This window comes from Anabrus simplex, chromosome 3 (genome assembly GCF_040414725.1).
Source record: "Anabrus simplex isolate iqAnaSimp1 chromosome 3, ASM4041472v1, whole genome shotgun sequence".
In the NCBI taxonomy this organism is placed as follows: domain Eukaryota; kingdom Metazoa; phylum Arthropoda; class Insecta; order Orthoptera; family Tettigoniidae; genus Anabrus; species Anabrus simplex.
Genome location: NC_090267.1, coordinates 105,715,320 through 105,742,361, shown reverse-complemented (window position 1 = coordinate 105,742,361; position 27,042 = coordinate 105,715,320). Strand labels below are relative to the sequence as shown.

Genomic DNA, 27,042 nt, shown 5'->3' with positions numbered 1-27,042 from the left:
TGCTTCACTTAGTCTAATTCTCTGAGGTCTATTTTCTAGAAATTTAGCCACTCACTCAACCACTCTTTGTCTAGCACAGTAGGCCTCATTTTCTTCTATAGTCTCCCATGATCTACTCCAGGGCCTCTCAGAGTGCATGTACTGTGCACGGTGCAAAAGACGACTTCGCTTGGTTGACCAGAGTGCAGACCCCTACTCCTCGATTTGAAGCAATAGCGCTGTCTCTCTCTTTCCCCACGCCTGTCTCGCTCGCTCCGCCTGCCTCCCTCTTCCTCACTTGCTCCGTAGCGCTCCATGTCCGAACCAAGTTGAGCCGAGCTTAGCTGAGTAGCCCAGAGATGAAGCGTTGGTCCGAGACGAACCGAGTGGGACCGATGCACAGTGCATGGAGCTCTTGCGCCTCAATTTGCACGCGTGAGATTTTGGGCATTTGAGAGGCCCTGATCTACTCTATCAAAAGCCTTGGATAAGTCAATAGCAATGCAGTCCATTTGGCCTCCTGTATATGAAATATCTGCTGGAATCCTACAAGTTGAGCCTGACTGGAATAACCTTTCCCGAACTCAAACTGCCTTCTATCATACCAGTTGGGAATTTTTCAAACATGCCTAATATAATCAGAATGAATCCTTTCCCATAGCTTACAAGCAACACGTGTCAAGCTGACTGGCCAGCAATTATCTGCTTGATGTTTATCACCCTTTTCTTTGTACACTGGGGCCACTACAGCAACTCTCCATTTATTTGGTATAGCTCTTTCATGCATATACTAATCCAATAAGCATTTCCGATATACAATTTATCCCCAAAAGTCTTATCAATCCCAGCTGCCTATATAGCTTCCTGCTTTTGTATCTTTCTGTAAATGTCTTTATCATCATAGGTAAATTTCAGTAATTCACCAGTATTATTTGCCTTCTCTATCTGGACATTATCCTTATATCCAACTACCTGTACATATTGCTGACTGAATACTTCTGCATGCTTTCAGTCCTCACATATACGCTCAGCTTCCTGGAACATATTTCTGTCTTAAAAATATAAATGCATATCCTTCCATTGCTCCCTAAAATTCACATAGCTGCCAATTAATTTGTCATGTTATCCTTAGCCAACTTTTTCACTAAAAACAATTTCCTAGCAAGCTCCTTTAATCTTTCCTTACTCCTGTAACCATTCATCATTATCATCATCATCATCATCATTGTCCCACTCCAGTTGCCCGGGTTTGGTTAACAAGCCGCCTCCACTCCTTTCTGTCCTTCCACATTTCCTGCTCCATTACTTCCACCACATCCAATCCAGCTTCTCTAATGTCCTTCCAAATCTGATCAATCCACCTTCTTCTTGGTCTTCCAACTGGGCTCTTTCCCTTAACTTCTTATTTTAATTCCCTTCTTGCTACCCATTCCTTTCCCGTTCTTTTTACATGTCCAAACCATCTCAGTCTTCCTTTCTGTATGTTCTGTACTAACAGTTCTATATTTAGCTCTGATTTTAATATTTTTAATTCTATCTCTTTTTGTCTTTTTAACCTTTGTTCTTAAAAATTTCATTTCTACTGAATGGATCTTACTATCTTGTCTCTTAATAGTTACCAGAGTTTCTAGTCCATATGTTAAAATTGGTATGAAATACTAAGTAAGTAATTCGTCTTTATTCATGGCGAAGTTAGGGCTCGAGGCCCTCTCTTACACTTAACTACAACATTTAAAATAATTAACATGCATATATTTTTTAAATACAACAAATCATTTTTTAAATAATATAGTACTAATAGAAAATATGGAGACAGTAATAAAACAAATAATTATAGAATATACAACATGATAATATAATGAACATGATAAAAATTTCAAAACTAACACTAGTAATAATAAAAGAAAGAAACACATTAAAAAAAACCTATAACTAGCAAATACATTTCTAATTTTTATGAAAATAAGCTCATTCATGCACTCATTCACACTACGCACATCGAACAAGTCAGCTAGAGGTATTCAGCAAGTGATTTCGGCAATCGATCTTAAATCTCCTATGAGAACGTAAATCCCTAATGGTAGCAGGGAGGGTATTCCACAGCCTAGCGGCAGTGACTACACAGGAGTGGTTGTAAGTCCTGGAGTGACTGAGAGATATTGTTAAACAGGAGCCAGATCGTGTATTGTGGTTGTGATAGGAGGAGGGGTAATTAAAGTTTGACGAGAGATAATTCAGTACATCTGAGTTTAGAACGCCATGCACAAGGGACAACATGTGGAGACTGCGACGCTCATGAACATGAAGCCATGACAACTCCCTATGATAAGGTGAAATGTGAGAACCATATCGCAGCTTAAATATAAATCGAATACAGGTGTTTAAACTCCGTTCGAGCATCTTGTTACTGTCTTGAGTTATGTCCGTAAGTACAATGTCACAGTAGTCTAGAATTGGTAAGATTAGGGATTTTACCAGTTGATGGTTTGGAAATATGGAAGAGTAGCGTTTGAGAGGAAAAAGAGATTTCTGCACTTTACGGTATGTATTTGTCACTTTTTCAGTCCAGTTTAGTGTCTGTCATTATAATACTTAAATTTCTTACTGACGTACAATAGGGCACAACAGTATTATTTAAAATAACTGGGGGTACATGTCTACTTTTTAACAAGTTAAAGTTTCTTTTGGTACCAAATATAATAGTCTGAGTTTTGTTAGGATTTATTAATAAGCTGTTATTTTTGGCATAGTCATTCAGTCATCGTAAGTCAAAATTTACTCTGTCAATGGCTACATCTATTTCTTGTGGATATGAGTCGATGATAAATCTGAAGATCATCTGCATAGATATGGTTCTTGCTACATTTCAATGCGTCCACTATGTCGTTCACACTAACAACAAATAAAAGTGGGCCCAAAACCAACCCATGTGGAACACCTATTGACTTGATACGCCGTCCTGAATACATTGTTCCCACTGATACTCGGTGCCGATGGTCAGTAAGGTAGGAGCTAAAAAATTTAAGAGATGTCTCATTAAAGTTGAGACTACGGAGTTTTAGCAGTAGTAACCCAGGGCTAACTGTGTCAAAGGCGCTGCTTAGGTCTAGTAGTGTTGCTACAGTCACATATCATTGGTCTATTGCATGTCTGATATTGTCCATAACCCGCAGTAATGCTGTCGCGGTACTATGTCCTTTTTGAAAGCCAGATTGAAAAGGGTCAAAGAGGGAATTCTGGGTCAGGTATACAGTGATTTGTGTATGACTCGGATGTTCGAGTGCTTTTGCAAGGTGGTAGGATGGACACAGGGTGGTAATCTGATGGAGAATCTAAGGTAGCGTTTTACGGGATTGGCCTTATTAGTGCGACTTTCCAAACATTAGGGAATACACCATTGGTCAGGCAGTATTTGAATATGTGAGTCAGAATTGGCAGTACAGCTCCGATGATGTTTTTAATTAATTTTATTGAGGTACCGTCATTACCTGTCGCATTGGAAGTGATAGAGTACTGCACACATTGAGCATCATTTGCGCTAACGGTGTGGGAAGAGAACGGGTCATACTCGGAACGTCATGTTGAGTTTGTGGGATTAGCCGGTAATGGAACTGGTCTGACATTAGGCTGAGAAAAGAAATCGTTTAACGTATCTAGAGATATGGTGAGAATATGCTCTTCTACAGCTTTGCCTATGCCCAAAGATCGTAGCTTCTTACATGTTTGGTTTAAATTATTATTTCCCGCTAACTGTTGAAAGTAGTGGCATTTGCTGTTTCTAATTAGTTGCTTAACTTTGTTTCTCAGTTTCCTGTATTGTTCAAAGTCATCTTTGTCACGTGTTCGTCCGAATTGTCTGTACCAACGGTCACGGCTGGCCATAGCAGATCTTATCTTGGTCGTCAGCCAAGGAGAATCAGGGCGGGTAAATCTTACCTGCCTCTCTGGAGCATGTTTGTTATACAAGTTCAGCACTAAAGAGTTGAATCTGTTAACTTTTGAGTCAATGTCCTGAAGATTACATATGTCATCCCATGGTAAGTTATATGCGTCATTGCGTAGGTAATCTAATTCAATATTTTTTATGTCTCTTAAAATAACGTAGCGTGCTTTATTCTTCGGTCCACGGATAGAGTAACATAAGTACAATAAGTCGTGAGTTGAAATCCCAGGAGCAGGGATCTGTCCGTGCTTCATGACTTTCTGGGGTTGATATGCAATTATAAGGTCAATTAATGTGTGAGTCGAGTGATCAGGGTAGTAGACGTGGTTTGTAGCATAAAGTGGTAGGATTTCCAGGTTCAGAGCATGGAATATATGACGCAACTTATCCGATTCGCTGGTTTGTTTTAACAAGTCAGTATTAAAGTCTCCCATGACTATGACATCTTCGTAGACCGAGATAACATCTGTTAAAGCTGTTTCGAAGTCCTCCATTTGTTTAATATTAGGTGGCTTATATACAATTCCTGTTAATATTTTCTTATTGCAGTCGAGTTTAACAAACATATACTCAGGATGCAGGGGAAGGCTTGGGTCTGAGGTGCAGATGTTCTTGCATTTTTAATCATCCTGTAGTAAAAGGCTACTCCGCCACCTAGTCTGTCAGTCGGTCATGTCGTAAGAGCGAGTATCCGTTGAGATTTACAGCACAAGACGGCAAATCTCCACGTAACCAGCTTTCTGATATGCCAATACAATGCACCTTATTATTTTTGAAAATAGTCTGTAGTTCTTCCAGGTGAGCTGCAATGGATAGTGAATTTAGGTGGCAACAGGAGAGAGCTCTCAGGTGTTTCATCAGCTGTCGCCTCAGAATGGATCCCATTGCCTCAGGGTATGGGAGGGGTGAAGGTTGAGTTAAGAGGGGAGGCGAGGAATGTGGATCGTTGACATAAGTCACAGGTTCGTCTACCAATATAACACAGCACACAAAGCAGAAAACTAAGAATACATACTTCTTACCTCCGAATTTTCTCTGATATCGTGCCGACTTTTCATGCGCTCAATCACATTCACACTCAATGATAACACGCAATAATACAAACTTAAACTAATCCACATTACATAAAATCAGCTTCATGGTCCGTATCGCACTTCAATAGATTCACAATTAAGAATTTATTTATTTTCCACCTAGTCGATACAATGATTGCTTAAGGCAACTTAATGGTTAAAAGTGGTACATGTTTCGTATATTATCAATATCTTCAGCCACATAACACTGCTTAGATGAAAAATACATAAATTGACAAAGTACAAATCCTTTAGAGGAAGTGTCCTTAAAATTAACGTGAGATTGACAACATTAAAACAAAGAAATAAAAAACTTAAAACATAAATTCTTCTACAATTGAAAGCAGTTGTCAAGGAAACACTTGTACAATATTCCATAGAGAATATGTTCTAATGAATATTCTTTTCTTAATAATTCATGAATAAAGGTAAATTTATAAATTAAAATTATACAATTTATAAGTAATTGTCGAATTGAAGAAATCCAGATAACACAATGTGGCTCCAGTTACAAAAGCAGATGAAAATATTACTAATTCCTAGTTGTTAATTCGTATTAGGCCAGCTTTCCTTTGGAACAGTAACTCCTGTCATTCTTTCACAGTCTTGTGTCTGGTGTAATATTGATGATGCATTCTTCCTTGCTCTTGCATCTGAGGAGGTGGAGGAGCAGGGGATATAGGTGTGTCAAGAACCTCCTTGCTGTCACCTATAGCTTCAACTGAGGAGGAATATGTTGTAGGTCTATCTGTAGGTGGAGAAATTCCAATTCTTTTCTCATGATCTTCGTCAAGCATTTTCAAATATTGAATTCTTTTCTCGTGATCTTTCTCAAGCATTTTCAAATATACTAGAATTTGACAATATAATGGGTTCTTATATTCTACAGCCATTATATTATCAAATTCTAGTATATTTGAAAATGCTTGAGGAAGATCATGAGAAAAGAATTGGAATTTCTCCACCTACAGATAGCCCTAAAACATATTACTCCTCAGTTGAAGCTATAGGTGACGGCAAGGAGGTTCTTGACACACCTAGCACACTTAGCACACGAGGGCAAAATGCAGGCAACCAAGAATGAGTTAGCTGGAAAATTTATAATGTCCAATAACGGACCATTATATTGGTATTATAAATTTACTCATTCAGGACAAATATTTTAAGTTCCTTATGGGAATGGACATCTATATCAACACCTATATCCCCCGCTCCTCCATCTCCTCAGGTGCAAGAGCAAGGAAGAACGCACCATCAATATTACACCAGACACAAGACTATGAAAGAATGACAGGAGTTACTGTTCCAAAGGAAAGCAGGCCTAATATGAATTGACAACTAGGAATTAGTAATATTTTCATCTGCATTAGTAACTGGAGCCACATTGTGTTATCTGGATTTCTTCATTTCGACAATTACTTATAAACTGTATAATTTTCATTTATAAATTGACCTTTTTTCATGAATTATTAAGAAAAGAATATTCATTAGAACATATTCTCTATGAAATATTATACAAGTGTTTCCTTGACAACTGCTTTCAATTGTAGAATTTATGTGTTTTCTCTTAAGTTTTATGTTTGTTTGTTTTAATGTTGTCAATCTCATGTTAATTTTAGGGACACTTCCTCTAAAGCATTTGTACTTTGTCAATTTATGTATTTTTCATCTAAACAGTATTATGTGGCTGAAGATGTTAATATACGAAACATGTACCACTTTTAACCATTAAAGTTGCCTTAAGCAATCATTGTATCGACTAGGTGGAAAATAAATAAATTCTTAATTGTGAATCTAATCCACATTGTCGTTACTTCCCTACACTCTTTCACCCCCTAGCTGCTTGAATAACATTAAGATCAACTTGATCAATTTTTTCCCGTCAGAGCTTAGAATTATGATACGTCCATCCTTAGTCCATACAGATTTCTGACCGAAGTGGTCACGCACAGCGTTTAGTATGTCCTTTCTCGTTGCTGTTAGTGATTCCGTTATCAGCATACCTTCAGCAATTTCTTTGCACGCCAGATACGGTCACGTTCGTGATATCGCGTGAACTTTATAATGATGGGCCTTTTCCCTCCCGTCACTATCTCAGCTGTTGTTCTCCTTGGTTTCCCAATCCTGTGACAGTGATCTAAATTGTCCATTGTGAAGTCTATCCCTAGGTGGGATTTCACAACACCGAACACCTTGTCATACACAATTAGAAATAGGAAAGGATTTGCACCTATCAATACTTGTTTATTACACTTATTATGCTACAGGACCGGTTTCAACCCCTTACATAAGGTCATCTTCAGCTGAACCATACATTCATATCTATGTGATGAAGCTATGATTAAGATTGTATTGTCTAAGGAATGCCATATGATGATAAACATTTGGTCACATCCAAATGGGGCATGTCGTAACGTGAACTGGCGTATATGTCACTATGTGCAACAATGCAATTGTACGTCTAAAATAATATGTTTAATGTCTTAAAATTAGTTTATAAAACACATCTCTACTTAAAACTAACTTATATATATAAGATGAATACAATATATAGGAACACTTCATGCACATGAATGTTCGTGTCTTGCTTGTTGTTCAATTCATCGGTTGACTTCTGTGTTCAAGTCTTATTTACATAGTTGTACACTTAGTTGCTGTTACTGGAGTTTAAATGATATGATTTGCTTGTAAAATTGTATGAGTAAAAGATTTTGTCTTCATGTATATACATAGAATGAAACACTTTCCAATTTTAAAAAAGTGCCAGACATATGGATAGAATTAGGCTAAAATATGTTCAGCTCTGCTGTGTGTTGAATCTGTTGCCTTATGTTAAAATCGAATCATGTTGTCCTGTGACGTCCAAAGTAGTGGCTCCTTTCCCATTTGTAGCTGTGCAGTGATGTTATATTTATCTGTGGAAGATAAGATTGAACTATGAGTAATATTTATGTCGGAGGAATGTCTAAGGGTTGTGTGTGCTAATTTGAATATGTACTTACTGTTGTTGGTCTGGCTGAGTTGTGTTTGATATGTGAGCTTGTTGTGTACTACTTTGTGTTCTTCTTGGGCTCATACTAGCTGCTGTGAGGTGAAGGGAAGGAGGGGTAGGGAGAGTTGCTGTTGTGGGGGTGGGGGTGGAGCTGGGTGTGTTGTTTGATGTTTTTCTGTCGCGTGTCGTGTTCTGTTTATTGATTATCTTAAGGTAAGAGTTTTTTAGGGCGGGTATAACTGTATTGAAGATGATGTTAGTTTTTTCTGTAATTTCATTTATGTTGTAATTTGGATTGGTATACTGATCTAGAGTGATGTAAAATTCTTCTGTTATGTTGAGCAGGGGGCCTTTGGAGTTTATGTTCAGGATTTGCATGTCGTTCTCGATGTTTGTGAAACTGTATTGTATTCATCTTATATATATATATAAGTTAGTTTTAAGTAAAGATGTGTTTTATAAACTAATTTTAAGACATTAAACATATTATTTTAGACTACAATTGCATTGTTGCACATAGTGACATATACGCCAGTTCACGTTATGACATGCCTCATTTGGATGTGACCAAATGTTTATCATCATATGACATTCCTTAGACAATACAATCTTAATCATAGCTTCATCCCATAGATATGAATGTATGGTTCAGCTGAAGATGACCTTATGTAAGGGGTCGAAACCGGTCCTGTAGCATAATAAGTGCAATAAACAAGTATTGATAGGTGGAAATCCTTCCTATTTCTAATTGTGTAATTCGTCAATACGGAAAGAAGATTATAGATTACGACACCTTGTCATAGACGTCCTCGTTCGGAGCTTCTGCCACCCCGTGGAGTAATAGGCAGTTTCTCCTGCTGTACTGTACTGCTCTGCTTCGTCGATTAGGTCGTCCTGTTTGGAGATCTGGTTATGCATTTCAGTAAGTTCGGACTTCACCTCCTTGAGCTCCTCGGTGACAGCAGCTCTGAAAGACTGAAACTCAAGGGCGAGTGCATCTAGGGAAACATCGCCGAGGTTGGTAGCACTGCTGTTGGCGGTGCGTGTTTCCTTCTCAAAGCGAGCTTGGATGTCGTTTAGCTTTTCTTCGAATGAAGAAATCCGCTTGTTCAAAGGCTTTAGAGGTATAGTGAATGAATGTATCTAATCCCTAAGTGTTATTTAGTAATGTAACTTGATCTAGTACACACAAATTGCTGTTTTGCTAGGTGGTTTCCGGAGCTCACTTACATGCACTTTCTCACTGCCGCCATGTTAATTTCCCTATGTATACTGTTTATATGGTAATTTCATTCTCTTGGGTACTTTGTCATCCCATAAAAGGTCTCTGACTCGATGATAAAATGTTGTACCTTTACTTGGTCTGTTGTTAATTTCAGGGTTGATTTCATTACTTCCATTAATAATGCCACCCAGATACGTAAACTGTCCTACATTTTCCTTATCTTCCTCTTTCTGTTGCTCCTTATTTATACACTGACCTGCTTTTATTTGTCCTATTATTTCATTTTCCTTTTCTTGTTTCTCCTATCTATGTATGATCAATGAAAAATCAGTGCAGTAAGAGGGAGAAATAGAAATACAACACAAACTGATGACTATTTGTACAACTTCAAATAAATTTGCTCTCTCTTCATCAATCCCAGTAGTCTCTTAACACCTGTATTCATCTTTATCGCTTTTGTTTTCTCCCTTTTTTTGTATTTATTCAACTTTCTTAAACTTCCAACCCACATAAAGACTGAAGATTTGTCAAGGTGGCCCCTCAGCAAGTGTAAAATCCCACCTTCCGGATGAAGCTGTCTGAGAAGAAATGGCTGTACCAGGATTGGTATTGATGAGGAGAGATACAATCCCTTTAGAGATGGCAGTGTATGAATATAAGGAGATTGTCCTTTTATCTTTTTGTTCTCTTTCTCTTTCTCCCACTTGTTAACTGACCTGTCATTGTGTTTATCTTTTGTGTTCCTTTTGGTCTACCTGCCTTTCTGTTTATGGTTTGCTCCCTTATTTTGGCATAAAATGAAACGTCAACCTTTTCATCTGGAGGAACTCTAACATCTGTTGAAAGAATTCACTTCTGATCGCTGAAGGAAATGACAGTAATTTTTTTGCCTTGTCTTCTATTGTTGTGAAAATTCTGGACTTTTCTCAGAGTAGACTCAATTTTGATCATGAGCATTAACTCAAATACGTAACTGGTTTGATACAAAGGCAGTTTGGGTTTAGGAAAAGTTATTCCAGTGAGGATCAATCCTGTAGAATTTGAGCAAGATATAGCAGATAATTTCGATTTTGGAGATCAAATCATCTGCATTGCTTTTGGAACCTATGAAAGACTTTCAATACGGTAGGTCATGAGAGACTACAAATGAAGCTGTTGGGCTAGACAAATGAAGGGTTAAATGGGTGATTACATTTCTAGGTAAAAGTTCCTGGAGAATTAGAGTTGGTGAAGAATTATTGGATCCTGTAATGATAAAAAGGGGAGGGAGATTAAGCAAGGCAGTATTATTTGACCTTTGTCTTATATATGTAAATGATGTAAGCAAAGGAGTGGAATGACAGGAAGGGCTTTTTGAAGGTGTTGATTTATGGGTAGACTAACAAATAAAGAACAGGATTGTGAGCAACTGTTCATAGACCTCTACAATGTTGTGATATGGACAGCAGATTACGGTTTGATGGTAAAACAGGGTGAAAAGTCACGTAAGTTTCACTGAGAGTAAAACTTAGTTTTAATTACAGTATTGGAATGGAAGTACCTCATGGGGATCATTGTAAGTAATTTGCTTCTGAAATAAAGTCCATATCTTCCCATTATAAGGCCACAAAAAGTGCATTTCAAACACCAATGTGATTTTAAAAAGGCAGACTGGACAAAATTCTCTAACTTGTTAGACGAGAACATACGAACTGTAGATCCACTACCTGAGAATTCTCCTTTGTTGATGTAGTGAAAAGCTACTCAAGGGCATAAATTCCTAGAGCATGCAGAACAAACTACCTGCCAGGAATAACATCTGAAATTTCTACCTTACTAGTCGAATACCATAAACTCCATTAATAAAACCCTTTTCGAGAAGAAACTAGCCTATGCCACTGTCAAATATAATCACCTTGTGGTAAAACTATGAAATCACTCATGATTATCAGCTTACCTGTATGATCAGAAACCTGCTACAAAACAGAAGGTTCTTTGTGGAATTCCAGGGATAAAGAAGCAGGTGGAGAATGCAGAAAAATGGGTTACCTGAAAGTAGTGTACTTGCACCAGCCCTTTTCAACATCTACATAAACGATCAGCCATTACCCAACGGAATTCAGAGTTTTATTCATGCTGACAACATTGCTCTCACTGCTCAAGCTGAAATGTTGTCAACTAGTGCTTTGAAAAATATTAGCACATACTACAGGAATAATCAATTGAAGCCAAATCCTGCAAAACTCAAACTTGTGTTTTCCATTTGGAGAGTAAACAAGCTGTTAGAAACCTGAACATCACATGGGAAGGGATCAAGCTGGCACACTGTAGGACCCCAAAATATCTTGGGGTTACTTTAGACTGCACACATTTCTTATAGAAGCTATTATCTGATTACCAAAAACAAAGTGGCTGCCAGGAATAATGTGGTATGAAAGCTTACTGGAACAACATGGGGAGCAAAGCCAGACACAGTGTGAATCTCAGCACTAGAATTATGTTACTCAGCAGCAGAGTATGCTTGCCCAATATGGTATAGATCTTACCATGCCAAAGACGTACACGTGGCAATTAATGAAATGTGTCACCACGTCATCACAGGCTGTCTTAATGCTTACACTTTGAGAAAAATTGTACCATCTTGTTGGCATCACACCTCTTGACATCCGATGTGAGGTTGCAGCTCGCAAGAAGGCCACATCATTAAAATCCCAAGCTCATCCACTGTATGGACTCCAACCAGCACCATCACAGTTTAAGTTCACACAAAAGTTTCTTGAAAACCACACAGAAACTTGAAGGAATGCAACAGCAAGCAGGACTCGGTTTGTGGTGAGTTAGGGTTGAGTATCTTAGAGAGTGGAAAACACCTTGTGAAGAATTATCAGCTGGACATATGGAGTACTGGATGACTTGGAAATCCTTAAATAGGCTGCGCTCAGGTGTTGTTAGGTGCAAGACCAATCCGCAAAAGTGGATATATTTTGTGGATTCTGTTTTGATTGGCTGTGGTGAGGTGCAGACTACAGCTTATCTGCTAGAACGTCATCTGTAGATGTAGTCTGCTGTAGCTCTTCAGTTTGACTCTCTTACTGTTATGAAACTATTTTGTTGTGAAATGATGATTTTCAGAAACAATAAAATAAATTACTACCTACTCTATAAGATATATACAACATGAACTGAGGGTACATTTAGTAGAGGTAACCTTCAAAAGATCTCATTCTAGAATTGTGTAATTTGATACAATAGACTAAAGATTTTGTAACTTCCTGTATTTTTTTTTTTTTTCTTCTAGAATAATATGAATGTGCCGTGCCCTCCAAATTCACCTGTGCATAGTTCGGATGGTATTACTGTGACATCTCAGGCAGACTCCACAACCCCAGCTTTGAGTCCAATGGGAGAGCAGGAACATCCACAGTTGCCAACATCGTCATCATATGTTAATCCTCAGCCTCAGTCCCCAGTCGTTTCACTACCCTCTTATATCTTTTACAACAACAATGTACAGCCACGAGTGAATCTCCATGCACAGAAATCAATGCAAATCAGTGGAAGTGACCTGCCTTTTTCAGGTAAATTTATACTCCTTGAATGTGTTATTTTTATCATGCCATGTTGAATGCATTTAGAAGTAACCTGTGGAACTATTTTACTCCATATATAAACTTTAAGGTTTGAAGACTAGGCTTGTTATTCTGTTACTCTAAAGATCCTTGTGAAAACACAGGAGTGAAACTTTTATTCTTTATATCTCTGTTGTTTGAATATGCAAGTTTTGAAGTTTTAACTTCAAATATAGAAAGATGGGAACAAGGAGAGGAGCACATACTAGGATAATAGTAATTATAGATTGGTTGACAAAGAATGTTAACCCCTACATTTTTTTAATGGTAATTAGTTTTCCTTTCAAGCAATTATATTTTGTTGTCCACTTGTTTATCATCAAAACTGTAATTAAGTAACATTCATTGTTGTTAATTCTTATCAGTACATAATGGATGTCAGCATTGGGCAGTCAGTGTAAGAAAAGTAATGGAGAGAAGAGTCAAGGACAAACATGAAAATAGTATGTGGCGAACTCTACATCTTCATACACTGTCTGTATCATATAGATGGGTTCTATCAGTTCTATATTTGTTTCTTCAGTCTGCAACAAGCTCGTTTCTGCTTACCTGCTTCATCACTTTCATTGTTCGTCTTCTGTAACTACCTGCCATAGTGTTTATCCTAGTATGTGTTCTTGTCCTTACTTTTTTACATTTGAAATTGCCACTTCTTTGTTTTTGTTTTTTCTATTACATACAGTATTCTATTTGAATAGAAAACATGTTTCACGAAATGTGATTTCCACTAATGAGAAACTGAATTAGAGGTACCTGACTAGTAGCATGTAGCACCCATTTTTGCCTTTATGACCGTGACAGTGCAGTATGGCATAGATTCCACAAGACACTGGAAGTGTTGGGGAGCCACACTGATCTATTATCGCGGGACATCCTACTAGATTGGTCGGAGCTTGCTGCAGGGCACAGACATCTCCCTCTTGACAGCATCCCAAATGTGCTCAGTGGGACTGAGATTGGGGCTCCTCAGAGGCCAGGCTAGATCTTCACATCCGTGGAGTGCTCATCGAACTAGTCTACTACAGTTCAGGAACAATGGATTGGGGCATTGTCTTGCTGTAGGTACAAGTCGCATGCAGGTTGCTGGAGGCAAACATAATCTGCCAGCAGGTTCCTGTAACATTCATGTTGAGGGATGTCAGATTTACCAGAAGTTCCATTTCATCCCTTATGAACAGTCCCAGTATGATGATACCACTAACACTAGCCTGAACTGTACCTGCTGCCAAGAGGGATCTATTACCTCATCGCTGATGGCGCACTCTTACCCAGCCATCGACGTATACCAACTGATACCTCGACTCATCTGTCCAGGTGAACTTTCTTACATGCTTCGAGTGTCCGGTAACGGTGTTCCTTTGGCCATGTCAGTCATTGTGCCTTTTGATGGGTGTTTAGCAGCAGTACCCTCATGGGACGCTTGCTTCTGTACCCAATTAAATGAAATAAGAATTGTAATGGTTCAACCTTTTCAGTACATGTAGAATTAGAAATGTAATGTTACATTCCTAGTTGATTATAAGCAGTACCAGTTTCGACCACTGTTCCGGGTCATCATCAGCTGATCACTTAAAATATAAAAATCAATGCACAGGAAAATAATAGGTGATGTATGAATCTTTCACTAGTTGTAGTTCATGAAGTATTATAACACTTTTTGCAGTAGCACTGTGTTTTGAAAGTTCTTAAAATCTTGAAGTCGAGGATCAATTATATAAATGAAACCCGATGTAAGTTCTTGGAGAGCAGTAAAACATACATGCTAATTGGCACTGTGTTTTTAAATGTGTATGAAACTCTATGAAAAACAGTGCCAATTAGCACATATGTTTTACTGCTTACATCTGGCTTCATTTATATAATTGGTCCTAGACTTCAAGATTTTAAGAACTTTCAACACGCAGTGCTACTGCCAAAAGTGTTATAATACTTCATGAACTACAACTAGTGAGAGATATATACATCACCTATTATTTTCCTGTGCATTGTTTTTTATATTTTCAGTGATCGGCTGATGATGACTCGGAACAGTGGTCGAATTGCAAGTAATCATCTTTATTTTCCGTATCAAAATTTAATCACTAAGTTTTACAATATTTAAAATTCTTCCACCGTTTTGATACTTTTTTTGCCTTTTGGCAAATTTTTTATTTGTCAACAGTACATGTTTCATTCCTTATTTAGGAACATCCTCAGCTGTTATTGTAGCTTAGGTGAATTGCTAAGATTTTAAACACGTTAATTTGCAGGTACATTGATTCACTTAAAAACTACTAAAAATACCAATTAAATTAAATGATCTTAAAAACAATGTAGGGGTTAGTGTGTTAATGATATGAGAACTGATGATTACATAGTTGGTCAGCTTAAAAACTACGTCTATTCATTTGAATAGTTGTTAAGAATTTCATTTTGTTACATTAAGATGTCTGTTTGCGGTTAAAAGTTTTAAAAATGTTTGACTTCATAACACTGTTCAAATTATTGAATGTTTTATCTTCTGTTCCTTCCAGGTAAGTTGTTATATATTATGAGTTTGCTTATGGTGCCTTTGATTGAGTCTAATGTGGAACTTTGAAGCTGATTGCTGATCAATTTTAGTGAAGGAAGCTTCGTTTCAATTTCTTGCTATTGTTAGACTCCAATTCTACTGTGACCCTGGAGGGACGTTTGTTGCTGCTTTGCGTCTTGTATAGTAATGGTGTGCACGTTCTGTTGTATGCTCCTCCTTACGGGGAGGCAAGGTTGCGGAGAGGGGAGGGGGCATGTCGATAATAAAGTATCAAAACGGTGGAAGAATTTTAAAGATTGTAAAACAGTGGTTGAAACCGATACTGCTTATAATGAACTAGGAATGTAACATTACATTTCTAATTCTACATGTATTGAAAAGGTTGAACCATTATAATTCTTATTTCAATTTAATTGTGAACTCAGTTCAATATGGATCATAATGAAATTCTTCTCTCATTCACAAATATAAAGGCAGGAACTTTCCACTTAATCAATACATTTATTCTATTATAAAGTACTTAAAATGTGCTAATATGTCAGTACTGGTTTCGACTCTTTTAGTGGGTCATCTTCAGCTGAAGAACCTCTCGTCTTAATAATAACAAATTATAATGCTAAAACACAGCTTGTGAATGACTCTTGCTAACTTAAGGTGATGTATTGTGGTACTAAAATATAATTAGAAAAATGGTTTTTAAAGTCTACAAAGTTCACAAGTTCGTTTTAATGCTGGTCTTGATGTTCATTCATTCAAACCAGTGTTGTGTTGACAAACTTATTTGAAAACGTTTCAGTGTTGAGCTGGTAAAATAATACTATGTTAATTGTGAATGACTAATGTTAAAATAATGATATGTTTTTGATAATAAAATGTGCTTGAAAGAGTACCTTTGACAGTCTAGAAAGTTCACCAGTCCATTAAAACACTGTTGTTTATGTTTGTATATATTCTCACTCATTCAATCCATTGTTTCAATGTTACACATATTTTAAAATATAAAATCTCTTACTGCTAAGTTATGTAGTGCTGTATTTATAAATTCCGCATCAGTAGGAGATTTATTGTAATAGATATAGCGTCCGCCATGCCAAGTCGCTACGCGCCGAGCTCGTCACCCATTGCCCCCACCCCCTTAGACTCGAGCGCGCCAATCGTGAGCATCATTTAAGTGCTGGGCGGGCCCTTCTCTCTTCTGTCCGTGGTCGTGCCGCGTGGGACGACAGAAATGACTCCGCGATTAATCTGGAGTGTTCCACCTCGCGATGTTCCTAGACCCATCCAGCATCCGGACGATTCTAGAAGAACCAGCGCAGGTATAAAAGAGCAGTTACTTGCCTACAGCGGGCGAGTCAGTGAGAGCTAGTCAGTGAGAATCGTTCAGAGTGTGAGGGTGAGGAGTGAGCGCAGTCAGGCTGAGGTGTCAGTCTAAATGGAGTATCTGCCTGTGGGAGCGGAGGACTCGTTCCTGTCTCGTTGACGTCGTGCGTGTATATCTCTTGGGACCGGCTACGGGAGAAGAACCTTGGGTGTTCTGGAGTAGCGCGAAGAGAGCACTGGGTGCCGACGTGGAAGACTGCGGAGTTCAACGGGTTGAGTGAACAGCGAATACTATCCCGACCTGCGAGGCTGACAACCGTGACAGCGCTAACGAGTGTGACTGAGTGGCTGAGAGAGTGTACTGTAAATAATCGTCTGTGTGTGTCTCATTGTAGATGGAACATAAGAGAAACTAAGAGAGAGAGCGCGAACCGTCTGTAAGTGTGTGACCGTGTACGTGTGTAACTTGTGGCTCGGCTATCGTCTGTATGTGTGTAAATCTGTAGTTGTAGTGCTTAGTTAATAAATCTTAGAAATAGGACGCTACCAGGTGCTGTACGCATTTATTTATTTATCTACCCCGCCAAGACGTTACATTATTATTGTTTGATGATGTATGTTGATGAGCTTGTACAACGTCATCATAAGTTCATCTCAGAGTCAATTTGTTGAGCTTTGAAGTTCTGTTAACTAATGTGTAAAAGTTCCCTTCTTCATACTCGCATTCGTTGTATTGTCAAAAGATCTGGTGGAAAAAGATAAAAGAATTTTACTAATAAAGAATGTCTATGGAGCGTGTTTTAAAAATCAATGTGTGTGTTACTTATTGTTGGCTTAGCATGTCCTTGTGCGCTAGTCGGGAGCACACCGTCCGTGCACTGTTTCGTGTTGCCAAGGACTAGCTATTGCGGCATTGGAGGGGGGGGGGAGTAGTGGGGCCAAGGAGACGACTTAGGGAGGAGTTGGGGTAGGGCGGAGCGTGTCTATTGGAGGTTCATTTGTGCGTTTTCGCTTTTTGTGTGTTGACTCTCTTTAAATAAATGTTTTAAGTACTTTATTATTATTATTATTATTATTATTATTATTATTATTATGCTTTTGTGACCGCATTGGACCACTGTAGTCAATTTCTGTCCGGTCTTCTATGAGGTTTTATGTTTTTTCTTTTCTGTTCTTCCAGTATTTCTTCATTATATCTGATCTTCGTTGTCCTTCTTCTGAAAATACCCTTTTAGTTGTTTATCTTTTATCACATTTTGGTAGGAATCTAATTTTACTATTCTTAAATTTATTTACTTTATAATAGAATAAATGTATTGATTAGTTTGAAAGTTTCTATCTTTATATTTGCAAATACTTTAACCATCAATACGGACAATGAAGTTAATAAAATATAATAAAATTATCTGTACCCAATGGCGAGGAGATGGTTCTGGATGGTATGCCTGCTCACATGTCATCATCGTCCAGCATGGAACTGACGAGTGATCTGCTGCACTGTGGCCCATCTATCCACTTTTACGATCAGAGCTAGCTGACGCCGACCCATGTCGCCAGTGCATCATACACCACGATAGTTGACTCTGGCTTTATCCTAATCTACAAACTTACGGTACACTCTTGTTACAGTTGCCCTTAGAGAGTCCAATGCCTGCATGATTTCAGAGATGGAGTGGCTCATACGTCTCATGCCAACAATCCGGCTACGATCAAATGCACTGGTCTCATGTTTTACCCATCCTGTAGTCAACTGTTAATTTATAAATAATCTAATGTTCTTTGCTGTCCACTAACTACTTCTACGGTTTTCGGAGACTTCAAGGTACCGGAATTTAGTCCTGCAGGAGTTCTTTTACGTGCCAATAAATCTACAGACACATGACTGATGTATTTGAGCACCTTCAAATAGCGCTGGACTGAGCCAGGATCGAACCTGCCAAATTGCGGTCAGAAGGCCAGCGCTTCAACCGTCTGAGCCACTCAGACCAGCCTGTTAACTTATACAACACATATGAAGTCTTGAAGTCTTTACTGGTACACGCCTTGCCCTCATATCGCGGGCTGTGCACAGCACCATTTTCCCATTACGACAGCTATCTCTAATTCAGTTGCTCACATGTGTGTAGGTTATTTATTGTTAAAAGTGAAAATTAGAATACTTCGTCATTATGATATAGTATGTAGTTCAGTGTAAGAGAGGGTCCGGAGCCCTAACTTTGGCGTGAGCACTAAAGTCATCTGACTACTAGTAACAATTTGTTGTAGCTGTCAGGTTACATTCAGGAGATAGTGGGTTCAAACTCCACTCTCAGCAGCCCTGGAGATGATTTTCTACAATTTCCCATTATGACACCAAGCAAATCATAGGGCTGTACTTTAATTAAGGCCATGGTCGCTTCCTTTCTGCTGCTAGTCCTTTCCTATTGCATCATTGCCATAAGACTTGTCTGTGTCGCGAGGAAAAGCAAATTGTAAGAAAGAAAACTTTTCTCCTGTATTTTAACATAGTTGAAGATTTTCATCATTAGATTAGTTAGGAGCCAGGGATTAACATAACATACTTAAACAAAATGAACATAGTAACATTTAAAGTAAATTGAAAAAGTGAGGTGTAGGAACAGCTCAATGTATGGGAGGAAGTTGTGTCATCGTATGGAATGAGGTTCTCAGCACAAAAGAGTGAAGTCCTGGTAATAGTGTATAATGGCATGACATTAGGAGGGGAGCAGTTGAAAAGAGTTGACAGCTTTAAATACCTGGGAAGTGCAATTGAAGAAAATGGAGGAAACGGAATAGAAATCAATGAGAGGAAGGTGTGCAAATGGATTCTTTAAGAGTGTAGGAGGATTGATGTGGAACAGGGATGTGCCACAGATGTGTAAAGGTGTTATCTACAAGACTTATTTTGTGCCAGTTCTGACATATGGATCAGAAACATGGGTGTTGGAGAGGGATAAAAGTAGATTAGAAGCAGTTTCAAAGGTGTCAAGTAGGTTTAACAAGAATGGACAAAGTAAGAAATGAGAGAGTTCAGGAAATGATAAATGAAGTACCCCTACAGGAAAAGATAGAAAAATCAAGGCTGCAGTGGTATGGACATGTTAAGAGAATGGGAGAAGAAGGGATACTGAGAAAGATGGAGATGAAGAGAAGGAGACCAGAGGAAGACAGAGAGACAGATGGCTGAAAGGTGTAAAGAAGAGCATCGAGGCAAGAGGAGGGAACTGGACTAGAGTGAGAGAAGAGAAGTGGTGGATGGACAGAAAACAATGGAGAGGCTTATGTTCCAAGCAGACCAAGCCTGTGGTTGGAAACTGCTCCAGATGATGATGATGATGATGATGATGATGATATGATTTGCAGAGTGATTTCCGAACCAGCTCTTGGGGAACTTAGAATATTTTATGTATCTTTCTTTCAAATTACAGTACTTTTCTTATCAGTAAAAGATTGGCATATATAAATCAAGTCATTTTCCAGGGAACATTAAGAGAGATAATTCCATTGTAAACAAATTGAAATACTCTTAATTGTATTTCTGAATTTCCTGTTATCTATTTCATTATGTGGGTATTGTCTGAGTTTCTCATATCACTTCCTCCTTTCAAGAGACATGCAGGTAATATAAAGAAAGATATACCATTTTGGGGTTACATCGGAGGCTATGTAATTAAGCCAGTTCTCCTCGAGCTAAAACAGTGTGTCAAAGAAGAGTTGAAAGTGATAAAAGAGAAGGTGGCTCAAAAACACGGATGAAGAAGAACAGCTGAAGACCAGTCAGGGACTTGGAGGAGAAACTTAGCCAAGCAAAGTGGTCAGAAAACAGAACTAATCAAGAACTCAGGAGGAAAAACCTTTTTCTTTATGGTGTGCTGGAAGGAGATGACGAAAGCAAGGTTGAAATAGTATATAAAGTGGTAGAAGTGATCCAGAGCAAAATCAAGATAAATTTTAGTGAGGTGAACATAGACGATGTATATAGAGTAGGGAAAGTGATGGGTATGAGGCTGTTGGCGGAAATAGTGATAAGAAATACCAGGAACCTAAAAGGGGAGAAAATTTGAGTGAGAACGGACATGGACAGCAGTGCCATCAAGGAACAAAGCATTCTGCGCAGACATTCCCCAATGATATAGACGTTGATTCCCATAAGGAACCTGAAATGTTTGTCCTGAATGAGTAAATTTATAATACCAATATAAATGGTAATGAGACTAAGTCTTTCATAGTGCATTGGCACTGCCAGTGGCTCCAAGTAGCCTATGCAGTGGCCTCCACGGTATGCACTAGCCATGGCGTCTTGGTGGGTGTTACATTTACCAACTGATGAGCCCAACTTAGTACACTGGGGCGAAATGCTGGCAACCAGTAATGAATTAGCTGGAAATTTATAATGTCCAATAACGGACCATTTATATTGACATTCCCCAAGGCGGAGTCTTAAGTTTGAATACCATTGATGTGAAGAACTTATAGTATAGCAAGTTATCTGCATTCCTTACAAATCAACTTATGACAGAGATTTCACAATGAATCCTTGGCATTCCTAATTCACAGAGAGTAGAGAAAACGAGAATGCTTGGAAATTGGGAGATGTGAAATTAGTGGAGGTTGACAGTTTGAAAAGGATCAATTGAGCACTTGTGCTAATTGTGGAGGTCTACCCTGGTATGGATAAACATGTGAGGGTTGCAAAGGTAAAGATCTACACTGCAGGAAAGATCAGATCTGTGCAGCAGCTGTACCCTTTGGAACTGGCTGAGATTTCTAATGGTACCCTGCCTCTGGATGGAGACAAGTGATGGATGTCAGCCTGAGTGGGGATGTTTATGTGGAGAAGGGTGTTGGTACATCTGACAAGGTACTTCAGGTCAGTATTAATAGGTCTGGGAGGAATGTTGACACTAGACTTGTGAGATCACTGAAAATGGAAGGAGTTTGCAATTTTATGTTTCTGGAAACTTTCAAGGTGGGAGAGTGCTGTTAACTGATAGAACATTGTGTTCTGTAAGTTATTTTATTCTCCAGTTTGTTTAAGCTAGCAGCCAGTGAATTTTGGTAAAATAATTGCAGGATCAGCTGTGACTTTGTATTGTGTTAGTGATGTACTTTGGCGATTATTGCTTATTCATTGATGGTTTTCTATATATTCAGTTGCTAGGTGAGATCAAGCAATGTTTAAGGTTGATTTGAGTACATTAAATTATTCAGAATACCTACTGACATCTTGCATTTATAATTTTATGGTGTTCTACTGCTTTCCTAAGACTTATAGACCCAAATTTATTTCACAGGTTTTGTTTTCAACGATTTAACTATAGTATTATCAACACAATTCAATTCTTCAGAACTCAAGCCTGATTTGGTGACAGTGAGAACAAACAATGTTTAATTTGAGATCTCAGGGCCGGGATGTGTAGCTCAGATGGTTGAGGTGCTGGCTTTCTGACACCAACGTGGCAGGTTCAATCCTGGTTCAGTCTGGTGGTATTTGAAGGTGCTGAAATACGTCAACCTCGTGTCTGTAGATTTACTGGCACTTAAAAGAACTCCTGTGGAACTAAATTCTGGCACTTTGGCATCTCTGAAAACCATAAAAGTATTTAGCGGGACGTAAAGTAATTATTATTATTATCATCATCATCATCATCATCATCATCGAGATCTCGGTAATCATGGAAATGCTCGTAATATTAAGTTGCCTGCGAAAGGATTGTATATAGATTCTCCCTCACACAAAATATTACCTTCTGGAATTCTTAGAAAGCACCACAACAGAAGAAAACATTTGTGTCCACAAGAACCTTGGATTCATTAAGGGTAACATTGAAAAGTATTCTTAAAATGTCCAAAATTTTTGTGAAACAGAGGATTTAGCTACATTTTAACAGCTAAATTTAATCAGGATCACTTGGAGCACCATTTCAGGATTTTTCATTCTCTAAGTCTTGAAACACCGTACCTGAGAAACTGGAGACTGTTAACTGGTGATGTTGATAAGTTTTGACAATCAGCCTTCCACCATTGATGTTCTACATTTTTACATGCTGCAGTCAGTGTATGTTCCAATAAAAGTTGTTGTAATTTTGACTGCAAACTGTGAACCCAAGATAGAATTGTTCCTTACTTCGTTTGTAAATCAGATGCATGCAGTGGCTAGAGAAAATGAGAAGGGCCAAGAAATTAATGGTTCTAAAGAAGCAAAAATCAAGTATAAAATCGTGTTGGTAGTGAAGGACAAGGAAGATGAAATAATTCTTCCCTGTGAGAGAAATCTCATTAAACAAAATTTTGTGATCTTTCTAGCAGGCTACATAGTAAAAGGACGTGAAAAGTAAATCATAAACTGTTTAAACTGTATTCGCACCCTATCTGTCGAACTACTTCCCGATTGATCATTAAAATCTTTTACCTTAATGAAATATATGTACCATAAATGTCACATATTTGGCATCTCATACCCCTACCTTAGTGTATTCCAGTTGTGTTTACAAGCAGAAATGGTAATCTCAGATAAATTGTTCAGTGTACTATTTATTGGGGTAACATAAATTTGGATACTCTAAACTCCATTTTTGTCGGTCCATCAGATTTAGCATACAGTACTGACCACAGATGCAAACTTACAGGAAATCTAGTTTTCTATTGTTTTAGTGGCTCATTTTCTTCCTCATGAAAGAAGTAAGGAAAGAGCTCCTATTGTACAAATCAGCCAAATCATCGCAGACTCTCCAAGGTTTCTTACAGTAAATTCGCACTGTGTCATGGAAGATTTAAAAGATTTTTTATCCTCTTGTTCAATTTGTGTAACATAGTTTAACTTATTAGATAGCCTTACCTGTAGCCTTCAGTTAAAGATAAATTATATGCAAGTGTATATGAAATGAAACCATTGTTTCATTTATTGCAACGTTTACCGTACAGATATTAGTTTTTGCCTTAGGTATTGTCATACGCTCACTTGTTCTGACATGCCTCACAGTTGTTTGTGGGTCTGTAGTGACAAGAACTCTGCTGCCAGAACCTAGTAACTGTCAGAGTGTGTGCACTTTTCCATATACTCGTTATGGTTGAGGTGTGCTCTGTCTCTTCAGGTGCCACCCACCTCTGGTAGATGGCACTCCTGCTGCAATTATACAAAATTAACTTGTCAATTATGTGCTAAACTACTAGCCTTGACCCTTTTTTTGTTATTTAAATTTTATTGTGAGTTGCTGTGAAAACAACTTCTTCCTCCCCTTATAAATTCTGTAGTATGACCTTGCAAGTTCATAAATTTATATTTGACAGAGAAACCATCAAATTCCAGTATCCTCTAGTTTTGCTGTTATATAATAAAAATGCTGTCCTTGATGCATGATTTGTTATTTTGCTTCCAGAGATTGTTTCAAACATTAGTTCTCTATATAACAAATGATTTTACAAGAATGTAATAATTGAAATGGTTGCATATTCCTTTAAGTTATTTCTTTAGAAAACTTTTAATGGAGTTACATTGTAGCTTACTTTTAAAGTCTAACTTCAGGTTAATTGATCAAGATCAATGATTCTTGTTTCCTGTTTCAGATATTCCAACACTACGCTTCTATTACAATCTTGGTTTGGACGTAAGTAGTCTTTCATGAACCTGATCTTTCTTTCTTTCTTTCTTTCTTTCTTTCTTTCTTTCTTTCTTTCTTTCTTTCTTATTTATTGTTACTGTATTATTTATTATCCACACTCAAACTAATTTTAGATACACTAGGTGGATCTCACTCTCTTCATTCCTCTCAAATGAAGTTGCACAAACTAGATTACTTGCGCTTAAAAATTTTTGTTCTCAGAGAGAAACTCGGCACATCCGTGTTAAAGTTTTGGCTGATTGCTGCTACTTCTACTTCTTTCTTCTTATTGTCATCAACATCATCACTTTAAAATTTTTATTAAGCTTACTAGTATTTTTACATTTGTATTTATTTCATTGTGTATTGAAATGAGTATTTTTTTCAAATCTGTATTATGTAGGCAGTTCATTTTTCTTTCTGTCATCTTTGCGTGTATATATTCATATTTGTCTTAAAAATTAGCGTTATTTGTAGTTCTTAGTATTTTAACTTAATCAGTGTCATTGTATTAACAAATAATGTGTGTGGTTAAGTGTAAGAAAGGGCCAAGAGCCCTAATTTTGCCACAGAAAATAAAGGCTTTTATCTATCTATCTATCTATCTATCTATCTATCTATCTATCACTTTACTGTCTCTCCGTTGTGAATATTCTTCTAATGATTGTAAATGAAATATATGGACTAGCTCATAGCGAATTACAGTAAAACCTCATTAATTCAGTCATGGGGATGCAAAAATCGGACTTTGAATTGCATGATTTTGAATTAACCGCCAACTCTTCATTCTGAAATACCAACCCTTGCTGCATCAAAAAATATTCTAAGACCTGTACTGCATGCAATTAACCTTGATTCAAAGTTTAAACCTTTGAAATGCCATGGAAAAGAACGATTTCCAAAATGTATCTGACAAGGTGCATTTACAGTATTCAAATTCACAATACAGTATTCACTTGGATAACTCACTGGCAAACATAACCTCATACAACGAAAGAAAAAAGTGCATGATTCAAAGACGAGAAGTCTAAGCTGGCTGCCCTGGATTACTGAACTGAATGCATTTTAGATGTCCTGTACTTGCACAGAAAATACCCGATGCCCTTAAAACATCATGGTTTATCAAACTTTCCTATGATGAGGGGAGAAAGTCTCTCGCTTCCGTCTGCATTCGAACACAGTACAGTGACTCGCCTATCCTTGTATCCTTCCCGCCATGGTACTCATCTTGTCATTCAGAAATGTAAACCCTTACCGCTTCACAAAGTATTCTAAGACACATTAATGCACGCAATCACCTTGATTCACAGTTTAAACCTTTCAAATGCTTTGGAGAAATCTATTCCTGAATATGTCCAACAAGATGCATTTATATTATCGTATAATCTCGAATACCAACCGCCACCGAATAAGACCTTCACCCTTATTTTGAAAGAGCAAAATTTAAAAGTAATAAAGTCAAAATTATTTACAATCTTTACTAACACGCATCAAATGATTAGAAAATACAAATAAGTAAACAAGCATTTCCAGAACGATATCCAATAAGTTCATCATCAGTACCAACTTCGGAACTTTTATCACCTTCACTTCCCCTCAGAATGTCATCATCGCTATCATCCATAGCATTAGAAATGCTACATTACCTGAAGCTCTTCCGTATGAGGTTCTCAGGGATATGTTTCCATGCCGTCAAAAATCCATGAACACAGCAGCTGAAATTCCAGGCTCTGAATGCGACCAGTTGGCGTCAGTGTGTGATTATCAGCCACCATCCATTCTGTACAGACCTGTTTCAAGGCTGCTTTAAATGGAAGGTTCACGCAGACATCCAGCGGCTGTAGCATTGACGTCATCCCACCCGGAATGACTGCTAGGTCGGTTTTCCATCCTTGATATGTTTCTTCACAGCATCTGTTGTGTGGCCATGGTAACTGTGGAGAACAAACAAGCTCTTTTGTCCCAATAATGCACCAGGGCGACGTTGCCACACTCGCTTTACCCAGTCTTCCACAAGTGAACTGTCCATCCAGCCGGAGTTCTGAGATCTGACTATAACACCAGCGGATAGATTTTTAGGAAGCGTCTTTCGCTTCAGAACAATGTACGGCGGTAATTTTGTTCCGTCGGTGAGAATACACAACATTACCGTACACCGTTGTTTTTCATTACCACCTATTCTAATGGTAACACTTTTCGCACCCTTAACATTCACAGTTCTGTCCACTGGCATTTCAAAGTAGACTGGCTTCTGATCTGCAGTGCCAATTTGGGAAAGCAACTATGCATCCTTCCGCAACCGAATTATATTACGCTGAAACGACAATTTCTCATTGTAGGCACCAGAAAAACGTTGTTAAATTGAGGTACTCCTTCGTACGCTCGCCCCATTTCTGTTATAAAAATTACAAACCCATCCTCAGCTTGCTTAAACCCTTCCGATGAAAGTTCCTTTGCGATCTCTAATGTCTTTAGCTGACACATTTCGGTTGACAAACCATATCCCAATTCCCGCCTTTCTGTCACATATTTATAAAGTTTTTTTTAATTTCTGGAAACTGTACACTCAGTCCATGAAAAGCTCTACGATCACCACTACATGTTAATAGCACATTTTTCTTCTTTCTCCAATCGCGAATACAGGACTCGTCAGTATCGTATTTTCTACCGGCGGCACGATTTCCAATAATTTCGGCTTCCTGAACTACTTTTAGTTTCTCACTCGCTGTAAAAGATCGCAAACGCTTTGAGGAATTCATGTTGATACTCAGAGAACATACGCGAGACTG

General features: G+C 38.0%; 1 protein-coding gene across 1 annotated transcript in view; it reads left to right on the top strand.

Moving 5' to 3' along the window:
* Positions 1–27,042, top strand: part of otu (ovarian tumor) — a 328,266-nt gene that overhangs the window by 242,752 nt on the left and 58,472 nt on the right. The window contains exons 12-13 of the mRNA XM_067144171.2: positions 12,490–12,769; positions 24,219–24,259. Of these exons, the coding sequence (XP_067000272.1) occupies positions 12,490–12,769; positions 24,219–24,259 (321 nt within the window). The remainder of the gene's footprint in view (positions 1–12,489; positions 12,770–24,218; positions 24,260–27,042) is intronic.